The sequence below is a fragment of the Eptesicus fuscus genome, chromosome 7, assembly GCF_027574615.1.
Source record: "Eptesicus fuscus isolate TK198812 chromosome 7, DD_ASM_mEF_20220401, whole genome shotgun sequence".
Classification (NCBI taxonomy): Eukaryota; Metazoa; Chordata; class Mammalia; order Chiroptera; family Vespertilionidae; genus Eptesicus; species Eptesicus fuscus.
In genome coordinates, this window is record NC_072479.1 from 67,679,151 (window position 1) to 67,696,333 (window position 17,183).

The following is a 17,183-nucleotide window of genomic DNA, read 5'->3' on the forward strand; positions in this document are numbered from 1 at the left end:
GCTATGACAACAGAGTATAAGATATATACCTTTTTCTAATTCTAAAATGGCTTCTCTTCTCTGTTTAGCCCAAAGCACTCTAAAAATAAGACATAATATAATAAATAGCTTTATTACTCAAGAGATTTTCAAAGAAGAAAATTTTATCCCAATCCATCTCTTTTTTATAATTTTATTAAATCTTTTTAAAAATTAACTTATTTTAAAATTATAATTGGCATACAGTATTATATTAGTTTCAGGTGTACAACATAGTAACTCAACATTTACATACCTTACAAAGTGATCACAACAATAAGCCTAGTAACCATGTGACAGCATACATAGTTATGACGATGTTATCAACTTTACTCCTTATGCCATAGATTACATCCTCATGGCTTTTATAACAGGAAGCCAACCCTCTCTCTTATACTTTCTTTTTTCCCTCTCTTCCACTTAAAAAATGTCATCCATAGAACAGTGATCAACTCTGAGACAAAAAAGTAATGCTTAATACTTAAACCAGAACAGTAACCAAAAGCCAAAAAGCAAAACTGTATCTGTTGATGTCATGGGCAACTGGCAGTGATCTTTTAGTTCTTTGCATGGAAAGCAGTTATTGAAATAAAATGGTGGTGCCCGGGTGGGGTAGCTCAGTAGTTGAGTGTCGACCTATGAACCAGGAGGTCATGGTTCGATTCCCAATCAGGGCACATGCCCAGATGCAGGCTCAATCAGGAGGCAGCCGATCAATGATTCTCTCTCCCTCTCATTTCCTCTCTGAAATCAATAAAAATATATTTAACAAAAATAAAATGGGGTGTTAAAGTTGCCTTGATGACTCCCCCTCCCAACAAGTGGGTACAGGATCTTATTAAAAAGCAAATCCATCATAAAAAACTACTTTACAATGCTAAGTAACTATTTAAGCTGAATGAGAAATTACTACTACTGATTTCAATTTTTATCTTTTCATTGTCATTTATTTTTTAAAAACATAATATCTTCATGGAGGAAATTGTCCTGGTAAATACTTGATACTGATTTTCAGCCCTGAAGTAAATAATAAATGGCAGTGCATGAGTTGATTTTTGGTCCCCCACCCCCCTCTCTTTTTTTTTCAAATCCTCGCCCGAGGATATTTTCCATTGATTTTGAGAGAGAGAGAGAGAGTGGAAGAGAGAGGGAAAGACAAACAGAAAGGTTGATGTGAGAGAAACACATTGATTGATTTCCTCCTGCATGAGCCCTGACCAGGGCCCAGGCAGGGCGGTCTGCAGGCCTACGCTCTATCCACTGAAGAAAACTGGCTAGGGCTCATCTTTGGTCCTCTTAACAAAGCTAAGTCATGTTGCTGAGTACTAAATACATACCTAAAGTCCGGACAGCTTTGAAATAAAACAGGTAAAGGAAAAAGAAACAGTAGGGGAGTGTGGTGAAAGGAAGAGAATAAACAGATGAAAATGGTGGTAAATGACAGGTGCCTCTGATAGTAGGAAAAAGTCATTTCCAGAGAAAAGTTGAGCTAGCAAAAAACAAAATTGTTGAGTATAATCAGAAAAATATTGACTGATTTTTCCACCTAAGAATTTGATTGTGAAGCATGGTCACAATGTTACCAATTAAATATCTACTCTAAACTTGTCAGATTAGGCATACTTACTTTTGCAGAATCTTATAGCAATGAGATTCCATTAATAGTAAGTAATTAGGTACTCACAATGTTGATAAAATTATCTTCTTAGTAAATTTTTTCTAACAGGGCTGTGGTTTGTTTGATAATTAGCTACTGTAATGTATTTTTCATTTAATTAGTTAGAACCTTGTCACCAAGAATGAGCCTGCCTTCGGTAGAAAAAGCCCTCCGTGACCGGCCTCATCTTCCTATGCCTCACATATTTGACTCGCCCATCTGCGTAACAACAAAGCTTATTGTACTGTGAGCAGGCTTCAGAAAATCTATTTAAAAATTAAGAAGAATATCATATTCTAGTCCAAAGGGGGTGGGTGGAAGGAAGACTGCTCTTTTGCTTTATCATTTATCACCTTTGATATGTCATAGACTATTTTGTTTCTTTAAAGGTAACATCGCAACTCATAATGTTCAAATAAAGATTTCTCATCCAAATAGGAAAATCATTCATTTATTTGTGCTTATTTTTTAAAGACCAAAATATGCATTGCTGGATGAATGTACCAGTGCTGTCAGCATTGATGTTGAAGGAAAGATATTTCAGGCTGCAAAAGGCGCTGGAATTTCCTTGCTATCCATAACACACAGGCCTTCTCTTTGGTAAGTGTTTCCAATTTGTGAGAGTTGGTTTTTCCTTATATTTCTTACATAATGGTTTTTCTCAACTTTCCACTATAAAGCATAGGACGTTTCATCTACTTTCTACCTGTATTTTTGTTAAGTTGACACTAGTCGTTTATATATCTCAAACCTAGCATTAATGTGCTATTTGGAAACTATCACCACATTCCAATAATCCTTAAAAGAAGTTCAAAAATTTGGAGACTATGAAATATTCATAATTTCATAGGGTATACTAGTAAAGAATATACAAGAGTGGGGAAAAGTAGGTTTATAGTTGTGAGTATGTGAAACACAGAGTTTATTCTTTTGAGTTAATAAAACTATTATAATAATCATAACCTGCATGTCTTTTTCCACATGAACAACTATAAACCTACTTTTGTCCAACTCTGTATTTGCATAATTTTACATCATCTTTTTAGTTTCTTTTTCAAAATCCAGGAAAATGTCAAAGTTGATATTGCCCAAATGATTAACTCGAAGGAAACAGGAAAAAAAGTTTTTGTTTTGTTTTGTTTCAAGGAAAAATGAATAAAAATGTTTTATAAATAATACCTCATAAAATGAGATTTCCCATTTTTAAAAAATGATATCATTTTTACCATTACTTTCATATATATGTACACATATACATGTACATGTACATGTATTAGAGGGAGAGAAAGGCAAGCATCAGTATGACAGAGAAACATTGATCAGTTGCATTATGCTATCTTGTCATTCAGTTCCTTATTCAAGTAGCCTAAAGAGGCATTGGAAAATAGCCATTTTTCTCAATTAAAGGAACAAATAGGTTGTTGTTTTGTTTTTGTTTAAATATATTTTTAATGATTTCAGAGAGGAAGGGAAAGGGAGAGAGAGAAACATTGATGATAGAAGAGAATCATTAATTGGCTGCCTCCTCTCACACCCCTCACTGGGGATCCAGCCTGCAAACCAGTCATGTACCTTGACCAGGAATCGAACCATGAACTCCTGGTTCATAGGTCAGCGCTCATCCACTGAGCCACACCAGCCGGCGGTTGTTGTTGTTTTTAAGACTTTATTTTATAGAGCAGTTTTAGGTTCACAACAAAATTGAGAGGAAGGTATAAAAATATTTCATATACTCTCTGCCCCTATACATGTATAACCTCCCCATTGTCAACCTCCCCCACCAGAGTGGTACACTTGTTATAATTGATGAACTGATATTGACACAGCATTATCACCAAAGTCTATAGTTTACCTTACAGTTCACTCTTGGTGTTGTACTTTCTATGGGTTTGGACAGATTTATAATTATGCTAGAGGCCTGGTGCATGGATTCATGCACTGGTGGGGTTCCTCGGCCTGACCAGCGTCCTCTTGCAATCTGGGACCCCTCAAGGGATGTTGGACTGCCGGTTTCAGCCCGACCCCACTGGTGCACAAATCCATGCACTTGGCCTCTAGTATGCATATAAGATTTGGTTAATCTCTTCCCACCCTCACCCCTTCCCTTTCCATCTGAGATTCATCAGTCTGTTCCATGTTTACATGCCTATGCAGACCATGCCGAGGGACCACACCAGTGCACCACAAACCAGGTCGAGGGACCCCACTGGTGCACAAATCCATGCACTTGGCCTCTAGTATGCATATAAGATTTGGTTAATCTCTTCCCACCCTCACCCCTTCCCCTTCCATCTGAGATTCATCAGTCTGTTCCATGTTTACATGCCTATGCGTTGAGCATATGCCACCCTGGTGGTCAGTGTGCATCATAGCTACCAGTCAAATGGTTGAACGGTCGCTTAAGCTTTTACCTATATACTAGAGGCCCAATGCATGAAATGTGTGCAAGGGGCTCGGCCCTCACAGCTACGACAGCTTGCCTCAGCCCTCTCTGCCCCGGCTTCATCCAGAAGGTCATCTGGAAGGATGTCTGGAAGGTTGTTTGGCTGTCCGATCTAATTAGCATATTATGCTTTTATTATTATAAATATAAAAGCCTAATATGCAAAGTGTCCCCTCGGGAGTTTGACCAATCAGGAATTCAATTATTCGCTATATGTGCACTGACCACCAGGGGGCAGCGCAGAATGAAGGGAGGCCCCAGCTGGTAGCCAGCAGCCGGGGAAGGGAGGCCCCGACCAGCAGCTGGCAGCCACTAGGGACCCTACCAGTGCACAAGTTTCGTGCACTGGGCCTCTAGTATATATAGATATCTCCACCATTATAGTATCATACAGAATATTTTCATTGCTCTACAAATCCTCTGTGTTCTGCCTGTTCCTCCCTCCATTCCCCTACCTCTTAGAAACCACTGAGCTTTACTGTCTCCATAGTTTTGCCTTTTCCAGAATGTCATATAATTAGAATTGCACAGATTGTAGCCTTATTCATTGCTTTCTTTCACTCAGTAATATTCATTTACATTTCCTCCATGTCTTTTCATGGCCTAATAGCTCTTTTTAGCACTTAATAGTACTCCATTGTTTGGATTTACACACTTTGTCTATTCACCTACTGAAGGATATCTTGGTTGCTTCCAAATTTTGGCAATTATGAATAAAGTTGCTATAAACATTCATATGCAGGTTTTTGTGTGGTCAGTGTCAAAGAGTACAGTTGCTGGATTGTATGGTAAAAGTATGTTTAGTTTTGTAAGAAACTGCAAAACTATCTGTCAGAGTGGCGGTACCATTTTGCATTCCCATTGTCAGTGAAATAGATTTCCTGTTGCTCCACAGCTTCATTAGCTTTTGGTATTGTCAGTGTTCTAGATTTTGGCCACTCTAATAGGTGTATAGTGGACAAATAGTATTTTAAGCAAATAACAAAATCCATAATTTTATACCTTTTAACAAGAAAAACATGTTTGGTTTTTTTAATATTTTTTATTGATTTCAGAGAGTAAGGGAGAGGGAGAGAGAAATAGAAACATCAATGATGAAAGATAATCATTGGTCAGCTGCCCCCTACTGGGGATCAAGCCCGCAACCCAGGCATGTGCCCTGAACGGGACTTGTACCATGACATCCTGGTTCATAGATTCATGCTCAACCACTGAGCCATGCCCGCCAGGCAAAAAACACATTTTAATTGCAGCTACCCACACTATATTTATGAAACTAAAATCATTTAGCTCTGCTCTATGAATTAGTTTAGTCAGTTTATGATTGAATATCATTTATGATTATTCTTTCTCCCTAGATGAAATTCTTATTTCCCTTGAAAAGATTTCACAAGAGGGAAAAGATACATTATATTTTCCCCCATAACAACAAATGGGTAATTTTTGTTTGTAAAGATTAAAATCAATACTAGTTTTGGAAGTGGTCAAAAATTAGAGAGGCTTATTAAATTATTTGGTTCCTGGATAGAATTATAGCTTTTTAATTACCACTTTCCTGTGCTTTATCCTATTTATGCAGGAAGTCTGCCGGTTATTACCCATGAGCCTCAGTTAATACAGTAGCTTCTTTTAACCCTTTGCACTCGCTTGCTTTTTTCTCAATTCCTTTATTCTACTCGGGATTTAATTTTTTAAATACCCCAGATTTTACAAAGCGCGGCAGTAGAATAAAAAATTGGAGTTTCTTTTCATACAAACTTATTTATTTGGATTTTTTTATATTTCAAATTATTGATACATTCAAAGAGTAATTTTAATCTCAACATCCGAGTACAAAAGGTTAAATTCCTCTAAGATAAACCCTGAAATATTATTTTAGCCCATAATCTAGAACTCACCTTTGAAACTATATAGTTTCTTCCTTCCATGTAGAAATCAAATAATGTTGTAGGACTGGAATAATGAGCCAAATCTTTCTTATACATTGGAGATACAGGTTGCCCAAGATCTGAAATACCACATCCTAAAATTGCTCCTGGTTGTAGATCCAAGGTTAGGAAGGCCCAAGAAAAGTTGAGAATGAATTTTTTTAAAATGATAATTTTACCATTATTTCTCTTTCTTGTATGATAATCCTTCCTTTGCTTTTCCATTACTTTTATTTTAGCTCTCATCTTTTAATAGCAGCACTTTCACTTTTTTTCCCTTTGACATAGAACTATATTGTTGAACATTTAATTTTTGTGAGGTCCCCACCTGTTGGGAGGTCAGAGTTTTGAAAACTAAAAAACCTAAATATAGCATGTGAAAAACTTCAAAAGCATATGAAAAAGATCATTAATCCCCGCCACATGTTATCAAACATTTAAACTTCAACCTTCAGCTTGAGAGTGATTTTAGTCTTTTAGACATAGTTTAACCTAGCTTAGTTTTTCCATCTTACATCATGTTAAAACCACCCAGCCAACGTGGGATGGAATCCAAATGCCTATCAATCAATGAATAGATTTAAAAAATGTGCAATAACATACAATGGAATATTATTCTGCCATAAAAACGAATAAAGTACTAAATACTACAATTAGATGAACTTTGAAATCATTTTGTTAAGTAAAAGAAGCCAGTCACAAACAGGCACATATTATATGATTTTATGCATATGAAATGACCATTATAGGCATTTCCATAAAAAGAAAGGAGATTGGTGATTGGCAGGGGCCAAGCAGAAGGGGAAATGGGGAAGGTCCACTAATAGATATGGGGTTTATTTGGGGGGAGGGAGTGTGAAGAAAAGATTCTGGTATTGGATAATGGTGCTGGTTGCATGAGCTTGTGCATATACTAAAAATCACTAATTTTACACTATAAAGGAATGAATTTATGGTATGTGAATCATAGCAATTAAAAAAACATAAAAGCTACTAAAATAAGTCCACTGATCATAGTAAATAATGACAGATGAGACCCTAGAGGGGAATAAGACATGAGAAAAACTACAAGGGAAAGACAGAAAAACTGAGGACATGTCAGAACATGGGCCACTTCAGCACAGCGATAAAATTCAGTGGCTCAGCCATGTGAGGCCAGCTCTGCCGGCAGTACTCCTCCAGGCAGCCCACAGATCCCAGAGACTGGTGACCTAGCCTACTCGTAGGAGAGGATGGAGCGTCTGCTGGCTCATTCATAAAATCATCTCTATACCTCTCTAAAGTTCCTAAGTATGAACCTGAGCCATGAGAAAAGAGATTAAATTATATGGAGGCATAGATATAGCTTTAAAAGATTTATATCAAAAAGTTCATTTTTTTAATGTTTAAAAATTTTAATTATTGAGAAATGTTTACTTATGTAGAATAATGAATAATTCATCTTCAAAGGATTGTATATTAATGAATTGGAATCATATTTTCTTTTATCTTTCTTAGTTTTTTTCTGTATAAACTTTAAAATGTTTACTTTTCCCCCCTCAGCATCCTTTCCTTATTCCCATTCTAAGTATGTTTTGATATTTATTCAGGATCCATAGTAGGTTATGAAGATAAATTAAATAGATGCAATAGCATGTTGCAATTCATACATATTCAGAATATAAAATAAATTTAACATAAACAGTAGAATTTCCTAGAGATTAATGAGTTTGGGAGTAAAAAAAAAATCACAAAATTTAACCACTTGAGGGATTCTTGAAAATCAAATGTAAAATAGGCATCTTACATCAAATTTACTTTTGGAAATCAATTAGCATGATAAATCTATAACTAAAATAGCTTTTCACAATTATTGCTAATAATATTATTTCACTTTGATTATACAGGAAATACCACACTCATTTATTACAGTTTGATGGTGAAGGAGGCTGGCGCTTTGAACAATTGAATACTGCAATCCGTTTAACACTGAGTGAAGAAAAACAAAAACTAGAATCTCAGCTAGCTGGAATTCCCAAAATGCAGCAGAGACTCGATGAATTATGTAAAATTTTGGGTGAAGACTCAGTGCTGAAAACAATCAAAAATGAAGATAAAACATCATAATTTCTTTTGACAGGTTTTAAGAGTTCATTTTTAGGTAAAGGCTCAGAGACACTCTGTTATAAGTGCATGCATTGTGTTAAGCTAAGCACAGAGAAAAAAGCAGCAAGAAATATTTTGTAAGATTTTAGCATCAAGGAAATATATGACCTGACTTTTCAGAAGAAAATAAACAAATGCATTATGTAAGATTAGTCAACATGGCTTGTACTAATTCCTGGTGAAAATCTATTTCACCTGTAAAACAGGGTTTTCTAGGTGAATTAATGGTGAATACCCAATTTACTATGTGTATGTGATGTGCCCGAAGTCCTTAACAAACGTGGGAGGTATCTTCAGAACAGAACAACTTAAGAGCAGCATTTGGGTTGAAATCAGATGCATAAAATTAGAAGTTTGAGTAACATTTCAGTCTATTTATGGTTATTAGGTTTAATAGCTACAATTCAGTTTCATCATTGCTAGTGGTCAATTAAATCTGTATACAAAATAGCTGACAGTTTGATCAATAATTTTAATATGAAAAAATTATTTTAATGGCAGTGGCTAAAAGGAAGGAGCCTGGCTATGTATGTATGCCATATTTTTAATTTTAGGTTATGAGTGTCTTAATGTGAGCACATACCAAATTAGTTTTTATGAAACTCTTGCATATTTGTTAATCCATTCTTTCATTTTAAAAAGAGAATTGCCAATACAGAAAAGGAGTATCTAAGTGATGTTTGTCTCAGCCTGTTACTTTACTTGGCAGCATTATCTATCACAACTTCTGCTCAGAAATACTTAGTTCGTTTTGTACACAAAGAAGGAGTCTACCACATTTTAAAAACAGCACTATTATAATAGAATATAGGAATCTCTAAATCACAGTAGTAATAGCATCCAATGGAATAGTACTTTATAGTTTACAATTCTCACATCATTTTATTTTCATCCTTGTGGCAATCTTTTGAGACAGATACTGTTTTTCTTAATTTGCTCTGAAAAAATTGACAGACTTGCCCTAATTATGCAATTTATTTAGGAACAGATCCAGGGATCAAATGAAGTTCTCCTCATTCCCTGGTTCAGTGCTATTTCCACTAATTATCCTTAAAATCTAACTGGGCTATAAAATCAATAAAAGTTAGATGAGATGTGGGGGAAAAATAAACTTGGTAATGTTAACATTGTTATTTGATTATTGTTTACAAGGTATGGAAATTAAGTCATTGGCCTGTGGTTTAAAATGAGCCAAGAAAGTTAGCAAATCTTTCAGCAACTATGCACTCATAATATTAAGTTACCTCCACAGACAGCATTCAGAAGGGGAATTAATTGTGTTGTAGGTAAACTTAATATTTATTGAATATAATGAGAAAGAATCTGTATAGAATAGTCATAGGAAGTAAATCTTATCTATTCATGTGCCCTGGAGTTTGAAGTACAAAAGCCAGGACTGGCATTTTCATCTTTTACTGTCTATACCACCATGTTGCTAGGCCAGGAAAAAAAAAAAAAAGGAGTGATCAGTTGTTAGTGGTTTAGAATCTTATTTGCATATTTAGAGACAGGCCTAATAGTTGCTAAGTCAGTGATTCCCAGACTTTACAGGTATAAGAGTACCTGGAAGTCATTCTTGATTATTGAGGGAGAACATCATGACATTTTCAATTTCTGTCATGCTAACTAGGACACTTGAAATCATCAATAATTGTAACTACCTTATATGAAGGAATGCAATATAAAATCATAATCAGTACCTCTAACTTTTTCTTTTAGTATAGTTAGCTACTCAACTTATTCACTTGTCAGTTACTACTACTTCTTTTAGAAAAGTGAGGCAAGTATCAAAGGTTTAGGAGTAAGCATAGAACCAAAACTTAAACTTAATAAAAATTACCCACTAATGATAATTTCTATGTTAGCAGTTATCCAGTTTATACTGCTTTGGAGAAAAACCCTTTGCACTCGCTTGCTTTTTTCTCGATTCCTTTATTCTAATGCTAACCGTATCGAGTCACACCTGACATCCGAGTGCAAAAGGTTAACTTTTAAGGGAAAACGAAAAGTCCTCATTTGAAACATCTGTATCATTTTCATAATTTGAAAAATAAAGGATTTAGGACCCAATATATTATGTTTTAAAACTTTGAGCAAAATGCCAAAACAAATATTAGATTTGTAATTAGCACTTATGTAATATATCCTACCAATGAGCTGAAGTAAATAAGACTCATTTATAATGTACAGGATTCAAGGATGTTTAAAATTTTGTACTAAAAATTACACACACTATAATTTAAATGTTAAAGTTGAACAGAAACATGTTTTCCATGAACTTTTTTGTGCCTCTTTATTTTCTGAATTTTTTTCTAGGATCAATATCCTCTAATTTGGAGAGGAAAAATATCTGTGATTTGAATTTCTATTTATGTACTATATAACATATTCCATATTTTACTATTCTTATATTTTATAAAAAACATGAACAAGATTAAGAAACAAAATAGCCATCTTTGAATATAACAAGGTACAGATGAGGAACAGAAAAAGAAAATATACTTCAATTTTCAAACTACTTTGAAACCATGTTATCTATTTTCCCAAACTATTGACTTCTTTTTTTGTTTGTTTATTTTTTTTATTTTTTTTGTTTCTCAGAGAAAGCTGCAAGTTTATGAAGCTTGATTCTTAATGTGCATTTTTGGTTAACTTTTAAACTTGGAAAATAACTTGCATTTGGTGAAAATGTTGCATTCTATTTCTATAGCATGTAGTATTATGCCAAGCATGAGTTTAAAATAGTATGTGTTCTTGCGAACAAGATATTGTGTAAAAATCCCTTCCCGGTAATCTCAAGGAGAATGATATATCTTGAAATTCAATCCAAGTTTACATTTGTTTACAATGGGAATGGTTTTTCCTTGATAGCAATTTGGTTTTTATGTCAAATTTTGCTCTGCCAGTGAAGGTAAAAATGAACGTTAGTTTTTTATCTGTGACTTTGGTTCCAAGTATGATTCCATATTTGGAAATAAGGAATCTGTGAAAATCTGGAATAGTTTTTGATTCCATAAGCCTAGAAAAATTGGTTACACATTGGAACCCAAATCCAGAGAATGTTACATACTTCTGCTGTGTGCAGAAAATGGTAATGATTATTAAACCATTGATTGAAAGAGATGCCTTTGATACTTTATGAGCAAGATTTATCCGCATGTGGAAGTGTAAAGTCCTTTCACCTAACCCAGGGTATTTACATTTCTGCTGATACACATTTAGGAATGTCAAGTATGTTCTAGAGTTGGACTTGTACTGTTTGCCACATGAGAATTTTCAGGTGGATGTATAAAATATTTTTATTAAAAACAAATCTCTTCTTCATTGTTGGTGTCTCCTGATGACTAAGTACAAAACTGCTTTACAGTTCTTAATCTGAAATTTTCAAAGCCAGTTATCTATGGTTATAAGTAGGGGTTGTGTTCATTAAAGCACATGAGAAAAAAATGTCCTTAATGGTAAAAATCACTATGTAGCTAAACTAGAATGTGTCTGTGTGTGAATACATTATAATATAGTCTCCATCTAATGTGCAGTTACTTAAGCTCAACATTCCTTGTGAATTTCTTAAGCATCATGAAAAAAAAATCTTGATTAATCAAAGGAATTCCAGGGGTTGAAAATGCCCTATTTCTGTATTTTAAGTGACTCTGTCAGGTATCTGTCTACATACACCTCAGTTACAAGTTGAATGTTGTACAACCTTGTATAGTACTATGCGCAATAGTCACCAAGGAGTTGCTTAAATATTTATTTTCTTTATTAATTCAACATACACTTATTTATTAAGTGTCAACCTATGCCAGTCACTGTGCTAGGTTCTAGGAATAAATAAAGTATGTTCCCTGTCCCAAGAAGCTTACAGCGAAAATTAGGAAAATGAGTACCCTCAGAGAAAAAAGCCAATAGCTACTAATCTATTATTTACCAAGTAGGCACAAAGCATTGTATATACAATGAGAGGAAAGTCAAGACAGAAAGGCTAAGTAATTCATCCAACCTCATAGAGCTACAAAGCTATAGAGCTGAAATTTGAACCTAGTAATATTTGATTACAAAGCCTATGGAGCTCCCCATCACCTTCCTTTTAATTAGTTTAGGTCAGTTTCATTATTTGTTTTTAACTCTAAAATTGTAAGTATATTTTAACTGGTTCAAATTTTCTGGTTAACCAAACAGATGCACTTGTTTTTTCATCTAAAAGAAATTTATCTAGACATTACACAAATTGTATTTTTCATTGTTTTTATAATAAAAGATGGAAGCAGTCCTATAGGAGGAAAACAAAAAGCAAATTTTAACATGTTTTGAGGGAAAAAATGTCCAGACTGGTTAACATTCATTCAGTAAATATTTACTGACATTTTCAAGATTACCAGTTATTGTGCTAGGGACTCAGAAGTGAACAAGGCAGACCTGGTCTCAGCACTCATGAAACATTTTAGTACATCAATACCAAACAATCGTATTCCTATTAGATTTTGCGATCCCATCTAAATGACATATTTGTTTTGTAGTATCTTCTCAATCTTGTATTTCCTGCCTTAGACCACTCTGGTGCAACATTCAAGCAATAAGCAGGATTCCCTTGACTACACACTTAAAGGCCTCATAATTCCCATGCCTCTCAACTTGGTCTAAATTATAGGTCCAATAAAATCAGTCTTTAGGACTGTATCATCCTTCACCAGTAGGTGCTCCCATACATTAGCATATTATCTTAAAACCTGAGAAACATTCATTAGCATCTCAAATTCAGATTGCATAAAGTGAGCCAGTTTTGTGCAATGAAAAGTATCTCTCTTGTGTTAACACAAAATGCAGATATCTATAGTAAGAAAGCTCTCAAAAGCAAGAAAAATGTTTAAATCAATATAAAAGTGAATACACAAGGCTTCCAAAATTAAATACATTTAAAATTATGTGCTCTCTCTCAGTACTTGTGACCCAGTGTAGAAGATAAGGTGATTAATTATTCACCTTGTGTGTTTTTATGAGATTTAATACCTATAAAATAGAATATGCAGTAATGAAGCCATTCACTTGGTTATGTCATTTAATTATAGTTAGTTGAATCCATATAAATAGGAGGCAAGCTTATATATCAAATATTTAATTTTCATGTGTTGAATATATTAAATTTAATAATATGGATTGGGACTAGACATTATGTAAATGTATAAAACTAGAAAAGCTTACACTAGAAAAATGTCTCAGGACTGACATAAAGATGAGCAGAAAGGTCTTATGATCAGATGGCATTTTATTGGGAAGATAATACAGGGTGTTCCAAAAATATATATACACACTTTAAAAGCTGATAGCTCAATTTTGAAAATGCAATGTATTTTAATAAGCACTGCCTTTATAATTATTCAAAGTGTTCATATACATTTTGGGGGGGACACCCTATATAATGGGATCTTTTGCAACATGCAGATAATGATCATTCAAGAGTGATAAAGACTGATGAAGCAAGTGTCAAAGTCCCCTTGGTTAGACTAGCTTGTTACTCAATATGCGACAAGTTTCAAAGATACATATAGGTGGGGTTTAGAGAAATGAGGTTAATGTAGATCCAAGCAGATACATATTTTCCCGCAACCTAACACACACTCATACATGCACATACAACTTCTTAGAAGTTTAATACAAAAGTAGCACAACAATTTTGAGAACTTAACTGAAATTTTTTTTTATTGATAAACATTAAATTTACCCTCTGATCCCATGGTCAGCAAACTGCGGCTCGCGAGCCACATGCGGCTCTTTGGCTCCTTGAGTGTGGCTCTTCCACAAAATACCACGGCCTGCACGAGTCTATTTTGAAGAAGTGGCATTACAAGAAGTTTAAGTTTAAAAAATTTGGCTCTCAAAAGAAATTTCAATCATTGTACTGTTGATATTTGGCTCTGTTACTAATGAGTTTGCCGACCACTGCTCTGAACCATCTTCAAGTGTATGCTTCATCAGTGTTAAGTACATTCACACTGTTGTAAAATAGATCTCTAGGAGTTTTTCATCTTACAAATCTGAAACTCTATGCCCATTAAACAGGTTCCCTACTCCCCTCTCCTCTACCCCTGGTAAACTCTATTCTATGTTCTGTTTCTATTAATGTAACCACATTGGCTACCTCATCTAAGTGGAATCACACAGAGTGTGTGTGTGTGTGTGTGTGTGTGTGTGTGTGTGTGTGTGTGTGTGTGTGTGACTGGCTCATTTCACTTAGCATAATGTCTTCAAGATTCATCCATATTGTGGCATATGATAAGATTTGCTTCTTTTTAGGCTGAATAATATTTAATTGTACGTATATACCACATTTTGCTTGTCTATTCTTTTGTTGATAGATGGGTTGCTCCCATCTTTTGGCTGTTATAAATAGTGCTGCTATGAACATGCATATACAAATATCTCTTCACGACCCTGCTTTCAATGCTTTGGGATATATATACTCAGAAGTGGGACTGCTGGATCATACGCTAGTTCCATTTTTAATATTTTTGAGGACCCTCCCAACTCTTTTCCATAGAGATTGCACTATTTTACAATCCCACCAACAGTGCATAGAGATCCAATTTCTCTTCATCCTCACCAACACGATTTTTTTTCTTATATAGTAGCCATCCTAATCAGTGTGAGGTGGTATGACATTTTAGTTTTGATTTGCATTTCTCTGGTGATTGGTGATGTTGAGCATCATTTCATATGCTTGTTGGCCATTTGCATATCTTATTTGGAGAAAGGTCTAGTCAAGTTCCTTGCCTGAAATAATTTCTTTTAATTAAAACTTTTTTCAAGGCCCACCATGAGATGGCCTCAACTGTTTCCAAGAAGCTGCCTCCCCTTACCTGGCCTCCGCCTCTCTGCTCCTCATTCCCTTGGCTGTATATGGCAGGTGTCCCCTTTTACTTTTTCTCTTTTCATTTTGTTTTCTCAGTCAGAATGTCTTTACCATATTCATCTATCAAAACTCTATCTAGCTTTAAGAATGTTTTAAATTCTTTCAAGTTACATATGTTTTCTTTGTTTATGCTTACACAGCACTTTATTTGAAACCCTATCGTTAACATCTCTCACATGCTACCTTTTATTACTCACTAAAGGCCTGGTGCACGAATTCATGGATGGGTGGGGTCCCTCCTGGCCAATTGGGGCCATCTTGCCCAGTCCCAATTGGGGCTGGCCTGTGGGAGGGACCGCGAAAGGTTGGCCAGCTGCAGGAGGTTGGCTGTGGGAGTGCACTGACAACCAGGTGGCAGCTCCTGCATTGAGTGTCTGCCCCCTGGTGGTCAGTACACATCATAGCTACCAGCCCGTCATCTGGTCATAATGGTCACTTAGGCTTTTATATATATACTAGAGGCCCATTGCAGGAAGATTCCTGCAAGAATAGGGCTTCCTCGGGCCTATTCCTGCAAGAATAGGGCTTCCTGCGGCCTAAGCGAAGCAGAGAAGGGAGCGAAGCCCAATAAGGCGGGCTTCGCTCCCTTCTCCGCTGCCTCGCTCCCTCCTGTCTTCACTGCCTCACTCCCTCCCTTCTCCACTGCTTCGCTCCCTTCACTCCCTTCTGCAGCACTTGGCTTCCTTCTACGCTATCTTCAGTCTTCACTCCAAGCCTGCATATACAAATTAACTGCCATCTATGTTGGGTTAATTTGCATACTTGCTCCTGATTGACTGGTTGGTGTAGTGGAGGGACAGTCAATTTGCATGTTTCTCTTTTATTGTGTAGATAGATTTGTGTACTTACCTTCTCCATTCATTCATTTATTTATTCATTTGTCACATAATCATCTCAGGTTATTCAAATAAAAGAGCCCCCCTCTATCACATCCATCAGTTTTAGTTATGCAACTTATTATTTCTCCACTTATCTTATTCACTTATTTGTTGATTCTCTCTGCCTATGACCATTGCCCTCCTTATACTATAAACTCTGTGGGCCAGGATTTTTGCTTATCTTATTTACTGCAGTATTCACAGCACCTAGACTAATGCATAACTAATGGGGACACTTAAAGAGTATTTGTTCAGTCAAGCTTGTGTGGATCAGTGGTTGAGCATTGACCTATGAAGGAGGTCACAGTTTCAATCCTGGTCAGGGCACATGCCCAGGTTTCAGGCTCTATCCTCAGCAGAGGTCGTGCAGGAGGTAGCTGATCAGTGATTCATCATTGATGTTTCTATCTCTCTCTCCCTCTCCCTTTCTCTCTGAAATCAATAAAAACATGTTTAGGGGTGGGGGGAATATTTGTTCAATAGGTGCATAAGTGAGTGAGTGAACAAATGAAGAAAAATAGAAGAAAAGAAAAGATATATAAATGAACTTATGAGAATGAATGAAATCACCAAGGGAGAGAGAAATATAAAAATTTCACCCTCTCCTTCATATCCTTGTTATTAAAGGCACACTGATATTCAGCTTTTTTTTTTTTTTTTCTGCTGAAAGAAAAATTGAGTATCTTGAGAATTTCATACTATTTCCGCCATTCACTTTTTTCCCCCTCTCCAAAAAAAGTTAGGAAGTAATACATTTGTTTACTCCTCCCAACAGAATGCTGATTATCAATGTTTTGGAAACATTCCTTCTAATTCATTGATTCAGTAGAAATTAACCCTTTGCACTCGCTTGCTTTTTTCTCGATTCCTTTATTCTACTCGGGATTTAATACTAACCATGTTGAGTCACACTCAACATCCGAGTGCAAAAGGTTAAATATCACATCAAATGTTCACCTGGTCCCATGTTTTCTCTCCCTGATATCCCAAATGTATACATCCTTCCTTTTTCTGCTTTTCTGGGTAGTTCTCAACTCTCCTGAAGTCACGTAGAACAGGCCCAGTAATTCATAAATCTTATGCCTTCATTTTTATCCATCTCAATGACCATAAAATAGTCTTTTCTCAAATAAGAGTCATCCATAGATTTTTACATTCTTTCAATGTTTATATAAAATTCAATACCAATAGCCTAACCCTAACCCAG

General features: G+C 35.5%; 1 protein-coding gene across 1 annotated transcript in view; it reads left to right on the plus strand.

Annotated features, from left to right (window-relative positions):
- The window catches only part of ABCD2 (ATP binding cassette subfamily D member 2), a 50,291-nt gene extending 41,951 nt beyond the window's left edge, over positions 1–8,340 (plus strand). Inside the window, exons 9-10 of the mRNA XM_008140554.2 lie at positions 2,150–2,275; positions 7,933–8,340. Coding sequence (XP_008138776.2) covers positions 2,150–2,275; positions 7,933–8,152 — 346 coding nt within the window. The 3' untranslated portion in view covers positions 8,153–8,340. The remainder of the gene's footprint in view (positions 1–2,149; positions 2,276–7,932) is intronic.
- Positions 8,341–17,183: the final 8,843 nt, after the last annotated feature.